The sequence below is a fragment of the Corticium candelabrum genome, chromosome 12, assembly GCF_963422355.1.
Source record: "Corticium candelabrum chromosome 12, ooCorCand1.1, whole genome shotgun sequence".
Classification (NCBI taxonomy): domain Eukaryota; kingdom Metazoa; phylum Porifera; class Homoscleromorpha; order Homosclerophorida; family Plakinidae; genus Corticium; species Corticium candelabrum.
In genome coordinates this window covers 2,977,750-2,990,482 of record NC_085096.1, presented here as the reverse complement: position 1 = coordinate 2,990,482, position 12,733 = coordinate 2,977,750, and the positions used below count along the sequence as shown (strand labels likewise).

At 41.7% G+C, this 12,733-nt stretch overlaps 2 protein-coding genes across 2 annotated transcripts in view; both read left to right on the top strand.

Annotated features, from left to right (window-relative positions):
• LOC134188351 (receptor-interacting serine/threonine-protein kinase 2-like) overlaps positions 1–1,113 on the top strand; it is a 2,113-nt gene extending 1,000 nt beyond the window's left edge. The window contains exons 3-5 of the mRNA XM_062656545.1: positions 654–796; positions 856–902; positions 959–1,113. Of these exons, the coding sequence (XP_062512529.1) occupies positions 654–796; positions 856–902; positions 959–1,113 (345 nt within the window). The remainder of the gene's footprint in view (positions 1–653; positions 797–855; positions 903–958) is intronic.
• Positions 1,114–1,168: 55 nt separating this feature from the next.
• On the top strand, positions 1,169–12,460 carry LOC134187798 (uncharacterized). The gene is made up of 3 exons (XM_062655956.1): positions 1,169–1,287; positions 9,481–9,720; positions 9,782–12,460. Exons 1-3 carry the CDS (start codon positions 1,176–1,178, stop codon positions 12,349–12,351), a joined length of 2,922 nt encoding a protein of 973 aa, XP_062511940.1. The 5' UTR covers positions 1,169–1,175; the 3' UTR covers positions 12,352–12,460.
• Positions 12,461–12,733: the final 273 nt, after the last annotated feature.

The following is a 12,733-nucleotide window of genomic DNA, read 5'->3' as shown; positions in this document are numbered from 1 at the left end:
AAGATGTCTCTTCTCCTAGGATGACCCTGGAAACTTCAAGTTTACCCTCCCGATAGCCATTGTAATTCAAAACACGAAAAGCGGACTGCAATTCCACCTCAATGTGTCTTTTGTTGCCATTGCGTGCCCTACTGGTCTTTACAGTAGCGTCTGTGTACTAGCAAGAGCCATGCAGATAGCCGATGTGCGACAAAACAAGGAGTGAACTACAGGTGAAGTCCGGATCTCTGTAACTAGACTTGGCAGGCTCGCCAGTCTACACGAGTAGGACAATAACTTAGGAATACACTCACCTTTCCACATGCTGAAGTCGTCTTGAGAATTTGGAAAGCGTGAACTTGGTGAATCACTCATCGTTGAGAGTCATCATGCGCTGTTTGCAGGCTTGGGCGTGATGCTGCTCACACATTAGATAGATATATGCTAATTGAGTTTGTGACATAGGTAGTATTTAGTCACGTGGGGTGCCAAAGATATGATGTGAGGTGACTCTTAGTGAAGTTAGTGTGTGAAAGTAGGCATGGTGAGTCCAGACTCACAGGAGGCTAAATTTGTCATACAGGAACCGGACACTGCCAGGCTCACGTGAGTCAGCATGGGGACGAGACTAGTCTTGTCTACTAGTCAGAAGTAAAGTCATTTCTGACTTTTAGATCATTGATTTTGGGATGGCAAGTGTACTAGGTATTTCAACACTAACATCAGGCCAGATGCTAGGATCAGTAGCATTTATTGCACCCGAAGTATTTACTAAAGAAGTCAAGGAGGGGAAAGAAATGAAAGTCGATGTTTATTCGTACGTCATTTCTATGATATTATATGACTGTTGTTGGAAATATCACTGTTGTATTATAGATATGCAATGATTCTGTGGCAGCTTAAAGAAATGAAGCCACTCTATGGTTGTACATGTTTTGTTTGCTTATTATTGATATGTTGATATTATTGCCATTTATAGCTGGTCTTTCATTTTTTATCATACAAGACAATGTCCTGGCTGGCGCTAGACCTTTACTAAGTGATGATGACGACTGTATAGAGGGATATAGAGAGGTCATCACACGTTGCTGGGATAACCAACCTGATAGCAGGCTGCACTTCAAAGGTAAATGAATTTAGGTCAATTGTTGTGCATAGTAAGTTCATTGCAGTGGTGTTTACCAGAAATTATAATCATGTTGGATGGAATTATGAGACGAATGTCTTCAAGTCATTCTGTGAATGCAAGTGAAGATGTAGCTAGTGTTGGCAGCGACATTCCCATCACAAGTAAAGAGGCATTATCTGGTAAAATTTAAATCTTGTCGTGTCTGTGGCTGGGCTGTTGGTTGTTTCAGTCAGTTAGGTGATAGGTGGGTGGATGGGTTGGGTGTTGGTGAGTGTTGGGTGGTAAGGTGGGTGTAAAGATATGTGGTTAGGTGAGTGTGTAGTTAGGTGGCTCAGTGGGTGCACAGTTTGTACATGGTTAGGTGGTGTGTAGTTAGGTGGGTGAGTGGTTAGGTGGGTGAGTGGTTAGGTGGGTGAGTGGTTAGGTGGATGAGTGGTTAGGTGGGTGAGTGGTTAGGTGGGTGGGTGGTTAGGTGGCTGAGTAGTTAGGTGGGTGAGTAGTTAGAGGAGTTATTAGTTAGGTAGGTTAGTAGTTAGGTAGGTGAGTAGTTTGGTAGGTGAGTAGTTGGGTGCATAGGTGGGTGGTAGGTGGGTGCTTATGTGGTAGTTTTTTATGATTAAGTGGGTACGTAGTTAGGGGCGTCTCCAATTGTTGAATGTTTTTCAAAATCCTAACAACGTTCGTATTGTCCGTGACCCCACACCCCCTAGATACGAACACAATTCTTTTGATATTCATTTGCGCATTGGTAGCCTTTTAATATTTATGTGTAACACATGGCCTATTACACGTGGACAAGCTGGAAACACGCGGCGACAGGCTCTTGAACGAGAGACAAACAAGAAGGGCATCTTGGACCGGGGCTACAGTATGGCGCATTTGGTACATATTTCAACAATATGTGCAAGCAAATAGAGGCCTATTATAAATATTATTAGAAACGGCAACAGTCTTGTCAAAGCTTGCACATTGTTCAACGCAACATACTTCAAAGTTCTATGCCTTCTTCTTTGCTCTTCCACTTGAGAGTTTGTGGCTCTCCTACAGTCTCGAAAAGAGTGTCTCTAGCTTTGGCGTCTTCTTTGTAAGTCTTCTTCCACTTCTCTTGTGCCTCAGATAGAAAGGGCTCTCTATCAATTCGCATCGACAACTGCCATAAGGCTTCCACAGTTATGTAGTACGCAGAGTCATCACTTGCAATGTTCTGGAAAAATGGTTCCTTCTGCTTTACTTTTTCACAGAGAGTCGTCTGCACGGCATGCACGAGAGTTGTCAAACTGACACCGACGCGGAAGAATGCCACGTGTTGCGATCGTCTTGCAAGCCCAGCAAACTGGTCGCGGTCAGTGCCACTTCGATGTACAGTACGTATGCTTGGTGGAATACGGTGTGTCTGGTAGGAAGCGGCGGGACAGCTCTAAATCAAAGCTGTGACTGGTCTGCCTCGTCTGTGACATCGATGACATATCGAACCTTTCAAATACAAACAGCGGCCTACTTCACCCACCCAGAAACAAACGTTGTTTGGATTTTGGAAAACATTCGACAATTGGAGACGGCCCCTTAGGTGGTTGCATAGTTAGGTGGTTGGTGGGTACATATTTAGGTGGTTGGATGCGTAGTTAGGTGGTTTGGTGCATGGGTACATAGATAGGTAGCTGAGTAGTTACGTGGTTAGGTGGGTACATAGGTAGGTGGGTGTTTAGTTAGGTGGTTAGGTGGGTGTGTAGTTAGGTGGTTAGGTAGGTATGTAGTTAAGTGGTTAGGTTGGTGGTGTATAGTTAGGGGGTCTATAGTTAGGTGGGTGTGGTTAGGTGAGTGTATAATTAGGTGGGTTATAATTAGGTGGGTTATAATTAGGTGGGTTATAATTAGGCGGGTTATAATTAGGCGGGTTATAATTAGGTGACTGGGTAATTAGGTGGGCGTACAATTAGGTGAGTCTATAATTAGGTGGGTTATTATTAGGTGTTTGTATAATTAGATAGGTGTATTAGATGGGTGTATTATTAGGTGAGTGTATTATTAGGTGGGTGTATTATTAGGTGGGTGTATTATTAGGTGGGTGTATTATTAGGTGGGTGTTTTATTAGGTGGGTGTATTATTAGGTGGGTTATTATTAGGTGGGTGCATTATTAGGTGGGTGCATTATTAGGTGGGTATATTATTAGGTGGGTGTTTTATTAGGTGGGTGTATTATTAGGTGGGTGTATTATTAGGTGGGTGTATTATTAGGTGGGTGTATTATTAGGTGGGTGTATTATTAGGTGGGTGTATTATTAGGTGGGTGTATTATTAGGTGGGTGTATTATTAGGTGGGTGTATTATTAGGTGGGTGTATTATTAGGTGGGTGTATTATTAGGTGGGTGTATTATTAGGTGGGTGTATTATTAGGTGGGTGTATTATTAGGTGGGTGTATTATTAGGTGGGTGTATTATTAGGTGGCTGTATTATTAGGTGGCTGTATTATTAGGTGGCTGTCTTATTAGGTGGCTGTCTTATTAGGTGGCTGTCTTATTAGGTGGCTGTCTTATTAGGTGGCTGTCTTATTAGGTGGCTGTCTTATTAGGTGGCTGTATTATTAGGTGGCTGTATTATTAGGTGGCTGTATTATTAGGTGGCTGTATTATTAGGTGGGTGTATTATTAGGTGGGTGTATAATTAGGTGGGTGTATAATTAGGTGGGTGTATAATTAGGTATGTGTATAATTAGGCGGGTGTATAATTAGGCGGGTGTATTATTAGGGGGGTGTATTATTAGGTGGGTGTATTATTAGGTGGGTGTATTATTAGGTGGGTGTATTATTAGGTGGGTGTATTATTAGGTGGGTGTATTATTAGGTGGCTGAATTATTAGGTGGCTGTCTTATTAGGTGGCTGTCTTATTAGGTGGCTGTCTTATTAGGTGGCTGTCTTATTAGGTGGCTGTCTTATTAGGTGGCTGTATTATTAGGTGGCTGTATTATTAGGTGGCTGTATTATTATGTGGCTGTATTATTAGGTGGCTGTATTATTAGGTGGCTGTATTATTAGGTGGGCGTATTATTAGGTGGGTGTATTATTAGGTGGGCGTATTATTAGGTGGGCGTATTATTAGGTGGGCGTATTATTAGGCGGGCGTATTATTAGGCGGGTGTATTATTAGGCGGGTGTATTATTAGGCGGGCGTATTATTAGGCGAGCGTATTATTAGGCGGGCGTATTATTAGGCGGGCGTATTATTAGGCGGGCGTATTAGGTGGGCGTATTATTAGGCGGGCGTATTATTAGGCGGGCGTATTATTAGGCGGGCGTATTATTAGGCGGGCGTATTATTAGGCGGGCGTATTATTAGGCGGGGGTATTATTAGGCGGGCGTATTATGAGGCGGGCGTATTATGAGGCGGGCGTATTATGAGGCGGGCGTATTATGAGGCGGGCGTATTATGAGGCGGGCGTATTATTAGGCGGGTGTATTATTAGGCGGGTGTATTATTAGGCGGGTGTATTATTAGGCGGGTGTATTATTAGGCGGGTGTATTATTAGGCTGGTGTATTATTAGGCTGGTGTATTATTTGGCGGGTGTATTATTTGGCGGGTGTATTATTTGGCGGGTGTATTATTTGGCGGGTGTATTATTTGGCGGGTGTATTATTTGGCGGGTGTATTATTTGGCGGGTGTATTATTAGGCGGGTGTATTATTAGGCGGGTGTATTATTAGGCGGGTGTATTATTAGGCGGGTGTATAATTAGGTGGGTGTGTTATTAGGGGGTGTAATAGGTGGGTGTTTTAGGTGGGTGTTTTAGGTGGGTGTTTTATTAGGTGGGTGTATTATTAGGTGGGTGTATTATTAGGTGGGTCTATAATTAGGTGGGTGTGTTATTAGGTGGGTGTATTATTAGGTGGGTGTATTATTAGGTGGGTGTATTATTAGGTGGGTGTATTATTAGGTGGTTGTATTATTAGGTGGGTGTATTATTAGGCGGGTGTATTATTAGGCGGGTGTATTATTAGGCGGGTGTATTATTTGGCGGGTGTATTATTTGGCGGGTGTATTATTTGACGGGTGTATTATTTGACGGGTGTATTATTAGGGGGTGTATTAGGTGGGTGTTTTATTAGGTGGGTGCGTTATTAGGTGGGTGCATTATTAGGTGGGTGCATTATTAGGTGGGTGCATTATTAGGTGGGTGGATTATTAGGTGGGTGCATTATAAGGTGGGTGAATTATTAGGTGGGTATATTATTAGGTGGGTGTATTATTAGGTGGGTGTATTATTAGGTGGGTGTTTTATTAGGTGGGTGTATTATTAGGCGGATGTATTATTACGCGGATGTATTATTAGGCGGGTGTATTATTAGGCGGGTGTATTATTAGGCGGGTGTATTATTAGGCGGGTGTATTATTAGGCGGGTGTATTATTAGGCGGGTGTATTATTAGGCGGGTGTATTATTAGGCGGGTGTATTATTAGGCGGGTGTATTATTAGGCGGGTGTATTATTTGGCGGGTGTATTATTTGGCGGGTGTATTATTAGGGGGTGTATTATTAGGTGGGTGTATTATTAGGTGGGTGTATTATTAGGTGGGTGTATTATTAGGTGGGTGTATTATTAGGTGGGTGTATTATTAGGTGGGTGTGTTATTAGGTGGGTGCATTATTAGGTGGGTGTATTATTAGGTGGGTGTATTATTAGGTGGGTGTATTATTAGGTGGGTGTATTATTAGGTGGGTGTATTATTTGGTGGGTGTATTATTAGGTGGGTGTATTATTAGGGGGTGTATTATTAGGTGGGTGTATTATTAGGTGGGTGTATTATTAGGTGGGTGTATTATTAGGTGGGTGTATTATTAGTTGGGTGTATTATTAGGTGGGTGTATTATTAGGTGGGTGTTTTAGTTGGGTGTCTTATGAGGTTGGGTGTATTATGAGGTTGGGTGTATTATTAGGTGGGTGTATTATTAGGCGCGTGTATTATTAGGTGCGTGTATTATTATGTGGGTGTATTATTTGGCGGGTGTATTATTTGGCGGGTGTATTATTAGGGGGTGTATTAGGTGGGTGCTTTCGTTGGGTGTTTTAGGTGGGTGTATGATGTGGGTGTATGATGTGGGTGTATGATGTGGGTGTATTATTAGGTGGGTGTATTATTAGGTGGGTGTATTATTAGGTGGGTGTATTATTAGGTGGGTGTATTATTAGGTGGGTGTATTATTAGGTGGGTGTATTATTAGGTGGGTGTATTATTAGGTGGGTGTATTATTAGGTGGGTGTATTATTAGGTGGGTGTATTATTAGGTGGGTGTATTATTAGGTGGGTGTATTATTAGGTGGGTGTATTATTAGGTGGGTGTATTATTAGGCGGGTGTATTATTAGGCGGGTGTATTATTAGGCGGGTGTATTATTAGGCGGGTGTATTATTAGGCGGGTGTATTATTAGGCGGGTGTATTATTAGGCGGGTGTATTATTAGGCGGGTGTATTATTAGGCGGGTGTATTATTTGGCGGGTGTATTATTTGGCGGGTGTATTATTTGGCGGGTGTATTATTTGGCGGGTGTATTATTTGGCGGGTGTATTATTAGGGGGTGTATTATTAGGTGGGTGTATTATTAGGTGGGTGTATTATTAGGTGGTTGTATTATTAGGTGGTTGTATTATTAGGTGGTTGTATTATTAGGTGGGTGTATTATTAGGTGGGTGTATTATTTGGTGGGTGTATTATTTGGTGGGTGTATTATTTGGTGGGTGTATTATTTGGTGGGTGTATTATTAGGTGGGTGTATTATTAGGTGGGTGTATTATTAGGTGGGTGTATTATTAGTTGGGTGTATTATTAGTTGGGTGTATTATTAGGTGGGTGTTTTAGTTGGGTGTCTTATGAGGTTGGGTGTATTATGAGGTTGGGTGTATTATTAGGTGGGTGTATTATTAGGTGCGTGTATTATTATGTGGGTGTATTATTTGGCGGGTGTATTATTTGGCGGGTGTATTATTAGGGGGTGTATTAGGTGGGTGCTTTCGTTGGGTGTTTTAGGTGTGTGTATGATGTGGGTGTATGATGTGGGTGTATGATGTGGGTGTATTATTAGGTGGGTGTATTATTAGGTGGGTGTATTATTAGGTGGGTGTATTATTAGGTGGGTGTATTATTAGTTGGGTGTATTATTAGTTGGGTGTATTAGGTGGGTGTCTTATGAGGTTGGGTGTCTTATGAGGTTGGGTGTATTATGAGGTTGGGTGTATTATTAGGTGCGTGTATTATTATGTGGGTGTATTATTTGGCGGGTGTATTATTTGGCGGGTGTATTATTAGGGGGTGTATTAGGTGGGTGTTTTCGTTGGGTGTTTTAGGTGGGTGTATGATGTGGGTGTATAATTAGGTGGGTGTATAATTAGGTGGGTGTATAATTAGGTGGTTGTATAATTAGGTGGGTGTATAATTAGGTGGGTGTATTATTAGGTGGGTGTATTATTAGGTGGGTGTATTATTAGGTGGGTGTATTATTAGGTGGGTGTATTATTAGGTGGGTGTATTATTAGGCCCGTGTATTATTAGGCGGGTGTATTATTAGGCGGGTGTATTATTAGGCGGGTGTATTATTAGGCGGGTGTATTATTTGGCGCGTGTATTATTAGGCGGGTGTATTATTAGGCGGGTGTATTATTAGGCGGGTGTATTATTAGGCGGGTGTATTATTTGGCGGGTGTATTATTAGGCGGGTGTATTATTAGGCGGGTGTATTATTAGGCGGGTGTATTATTAGGCGGGTGTATTATTAGGCGGGTGTATTATTAGGCGGGTGTATTATTAGGCGTTTGTATTATTAGGCGGTTGTATTATTAGGCGGGTGTATTATTAGGCGGTTGTATTATTAGGCGGGTGTATTATTAGGCGGGTCTTTAATTAGGCGTGTGTATTATTAGGCGTGTGTATTATTAGGCGGGTGTATTATTAGGCGGGTGTATTATTAGGCGGGTGTATTATTAGGCGGGTGTGTTATTAGGCGGGTGTGTTATTAGGCGGGTGTGTTATTAGGCGGGTGTGTTATTAGGCGGGTGTGTTATTAGGCGGGTGTGTTATTAGGCGGGTGTGTTATTAGGCGGGTGTGTTATTAGGCGGGTGTATTATTAGGCGGGTGTGTTATTAGGGGGTGTATTATTAGGGGGGTGTTATTAGGTGGGTGTGTTATTAGGTGGGTGTATTATTAGTTGAGTGTATTATTAGTTGGGTGTATTATGAGGTTAGGTGTATTATGAGGTTGAGTGTATTATTAGGTGGGTGTATTATTATGTTAGTGTATTATTAGGTGGGTGTATTATTATGTTAGTGTATTATTAGGCGGGTGTATTATTTGGTGGGTGTATTATTTGGTGGGTGTATTATTTGGCGGGTGTATTATTAGGGGGTTTATTAGGTGGGTGTTTTATTAGGTGGGTGTATTATTAGGTGGGTGTATTATTAGGTGGGTGTATTATTAGGTGGGTGTTTTATTAGGTGGGTGTATTATTAGGTGGGTGTATTATTAGGTGGGTGTATTATTAGGTGGGTGTATTATTAGGTGGGTGTATTATTAGGTGGGTGTATTATTAGGTGGGTGTATTATTAGGTGGGTGTATTATTAGGTGGGTGTATTATTAGGTGGGTGTATTATTAGGTGGGTGTATTATTAGGTGGGTGTATTATTAGGTGGGTGTATTATTAGGTGGGTGAATTATTAGGGGGTACATTATTAAGTGGGTACATTATTAGGTGGGTAAATTATTAGGTGGGTAAATTATTGGGTGGGTGTTTTATTAGGTGGGTCTTTTGTTAGGTGGGTCTTTTGTTAGGTGGGTCTTTTATTAGGTGGGTGAGTGGTCAGGTGGGTGAGTGGTCAGTTGGGTGAGTGCTCAGTTGTGTGAGTGGTCAGTTGGGTGAGTGGTCAGTTGGGTGAGTGGTCATGTTGGTGAGGGGTCAGGTGGGTGAGTGGTCAGGTGCATGGGTGAGTGGTCAGGTGCATGGGTGAGTGGTCAGGTGGGTGTTTGGTCCAGTTGGGTGTTTGGCCCGCTTGGGTGATTGGTCAGGCGGGTGGATGGTCAGACGGGTGGATGGTCAGACGAGTGACTGGTCAGGCGGGTGACTGGTCACGTGGGTAAAAAGTCAGGTGGGTCTATAGTCAGGTGGGTCCATAGTTAGGTGGTTAGGTGTATAGTCATGTGGTTAGGTGGATATGTAGTTAGGTGGTTAGGTGGGTACATAGCTACATGGATGTGTAATTAGGTGGGTGTGTAGCTAGGTAAATATGTAGTTAGGTGGGTGTTAGGTTTTTGTATTTTTGAAAGAGGGTTACATGTTACTTTAAAACTTTGTACTCTTTGAAGTAGTCTGATGTTTGTTTTAGGATCTTTCGAGGATCGGTGGCTGAAATTAGAGGCCAAGTCATTATCTGGTCAACCTATTCAATTGAAAGCAAAAACATTGGATACAATAGCTGCTTTGAAACATCAACTTCCATCTCAAAAAGACTCGTTATCATGGGATTATTTGCTGTTTCACAATGGGAAGCAACTACATGATGAGCAAACATTGGCTGATGCAGGATTAACTGATGGAACAAAACTGAGTTTTGTTCTTTGTCCTCGTGAGTGTGCTTTGTCACTTCAGTGATTACCTTATACAGATTGTATGTGTCATATGTGTAGTTGCTGTGGCAAGCATGGGATCTGATGTTGGTGAGCTGTTTGTTCAAGCAGTACAGCAAGGATCAGTTGAAATTGTTCGAATCAAGATTGTCATTGTTGGCAGAGACAGAACAGGCAAGACGTCTTTTAAACGATCTCTGCTCAATGAGAAGTTTCAGCCAATTGAGCCGAGCACATCTGTGGCAAAGGCAGAACTGGCAGTTTGTGAAGCATCTAACTGGAGACGTGTGAGTGACAAAGACCGTGAGTTTTTAGACAGACAAATAGCTAGAGCAGCCATACATGTAGAACGCAATGCTAGTGCAAGGAGTTCAGGTAGTGAAGATAAGAGCAAGAGTGTCAACACTAAAGTAGATCAGTCAGAGACGGCAATGCACAGTAATGATGACAGGCAATCTACAGCAAATGATAGTAGTGAAATTGGAACAAGCTATGACAGACAGAATGAAGCACTCACTCCGAATGATGATAATGAAAGGAACAAGTCCACAGATGAGTTTGATGAAGCAGCAGCTCTAAACGAAACAATTGCTTGTGTTATGAAGCAGTTTCAAGAAGACCCTATTCTTTTGAAGCAAGAAGATTCAAAGCTTCACATTGCCATGTGGGATTTGGGAGGTCAAGAACCACTTCTTCCTGGTCAAGGGCAAGCCATCACACCTGGATGCATTGTTTTCATTGTTTTTAATGCAGCTGAGCCTCTAGATGAGGAGGCCAAGTCTTTCTACCTTCATTCGGTTGACTCAGAACCAATTCCAATACAAAATTTTTGGATAGAGAAGAACTGTGATGCTGTGTCGTTATGGGCATCTGTAACTTCCTTGGTAGGTGAGCATCACAGTTCTGACCTTCGGTCTTTTCCACTCTTGACTGATTACATTGGCAAGTCAAAGAACTGTGCTTCGCCAGTCATGTTCCTGATTGGAACACATGCTAAAGATGTCGATGAAAAGATGATAAAGAAACAGAATGAATTTCTCTCGAAACTGTTTCATAAAAAGGCATTTAAGAAGCACATCATTAGACCAACTACCCAACCTCATGATTGGTTCTTTTGTGTGGAAAATTCAGTGTCTGACCCTGACAGTCCCAATGAGGATCCAGGTGTGACAGTTGTAAAACAACTCATTGAAAAGATGGCATGCGATGTGTCACCCAAACCTTTAATACCTGCCACTTGGTCAGTACTGGAGAAAATTCTTGATGCTCTAGAAGCAAAGTTGGGTAGTGCTTTGTCCAACATTAAAGTTATCATGCCCTTTGCCAATCGATTCTGTCGTATGTCAAAAGAGAGAGAGCTTTGTGCTGCTTTGTCGTACTTAGATGAGGCTGGATCTGTAATCTTCCCTCAGAGAAGCAAGAAGCTAAAGAATATAGTTGTCACTAAACCACGCTGGCTTTTTAATGTCTTCTCAATAGTGGCGTCAGTTTGTAATTCTTCTCCCTTGTTGAGTGAAGCTTGGGAGCAAGCACAGGAAACAGGAATTGTTTCTTGGGATCTCATTGATCATCGTCTGAAAGAAGCAGGAGTAAAGCAAATAGAATATGCCATTGTTCTGAATCTCTTAAACTGTTTCTTCATTCTCTGCTCGAAACCTGGTTCATTTGCTGTAGCGGTTTCTTATCAAACTGACTACTTTGTTCCTTGCCTACTTAATTTTGTGTATGAAGGTCCATTTTCAGCTGCTAGTCCAGCTATTCCTGACATGCCTAAGCCATTGTCCCTCATTGTTTCTTCGTGTAAAATTGACTTTATTCCCGAGCAGTTGCACTTTAAGTTGATGACTTGCTGCATTGAGAAGTACCAGGAAAATAACGAACCGACATTGGCACGCAATTATTCTGTGTATCAAGTTCAGAAAGGTGTCAAGTTGGAACTGATTTATCATTTAAAGAAATATATTATTGTCACTATTGACACACAAAAGTCATGTCGCGAAATTGCACCTATCTGTACAGATATTCGTCGGTTTATCACTGAAACCCTGGATGAAGTGAAGAAACCAGGATTGCCCCAACTTCAACTGTCACTGAATATTCAACTTTGTGGACCAACTGTTCCTGTTGATACCAACAGGTTGGTTTGCATCGACGCGTACAAGGCGAATGAGGACACACCACTGAGAAGAAACATAGACAGGCGTGTTGTCGAATTAAATCACATTGAGAAAGTTGGATTAGACTGTTGGTTCTACGATCAGAAAGATGAGGTAATCAGACAAACGTCACAGCATACATTGGAATTGGAAGTGAATAGCAAATGTACAGATGAGGAGATTGTGTCGGTAGCTTTTACAATTTCTACTCGTTGGACACTGCTTGTTTCTCTTCTCGCACCTACGTTGTTCTCAGTGTACAAGATACATGAGATAGAGCGAGAAAACCCAATTATTTTTATGCAAGCTCGAACGGCACTAACCATGTGGACAAGCCATTTTGGTAACCAAGCCAACCGACAGATACTCATAAAAACAATGTGTGACAAGCGTGTGGGTTGCAGACTTGAAGCAAACGCTGCTTTTGGCGAGCAATTGGTAACATATGTTAGCCCGTATAGAATTGTTTTATAGGTCTGCTATTTTTATGAAATTTTTTCATGTTTTCGTAGAATGTGAACAATATCTGATTTGCTTTGTTTTATTTCAATAAACTTGTTTGAATTACTTGACTTAATATTGCTAATTGACGTTCAATCAAACCACTTGCAGTCATCATCTGTAACAAGAATCCCTAACCCATGTGATTTCCTACCTTAGCAGAATTGTTACAAAGGCCCAAGAGATGGTAGAATTTATTAAAATTTCCCAGATATTCGAAGTCTAGGTTTACGTGGAAAATTCAGAATCGTTTGATTCTTCGCTACTAGGGCCGCCCGATTGCGATATTTGCGCACGAACTTATTTGAAAAATAGGAAATTCTGGGTAACTCAGTGAAATGCCGAAAAAGGTTGA

Excerpts from the sequence above, each read along its gene's own strand:
- LOC134187798 (XM_062655956.1), top strand. The coding sequence starts at position 1,176 with ATGTTGGATGGAATTATGAGACGAATGTCTTCAAGTCATTCTGTGAAT. Across the intron at positions 1,288-9,480 it reads AAGTAAAGAGGCATTATCTG|GATCTTTCGAGGATCGGTGG; the intron begins GTAAAATTTAAA and ends TGTTTGTTTTAG. Across the intron at positions 9,721-9,781 it reads GAGTTTTGTTCTTTGTCCTC|TTGCTGTGGCAAGCATGGGA; the intron begins GTGAGTGTGCTT and ends TCATATGTGTAG.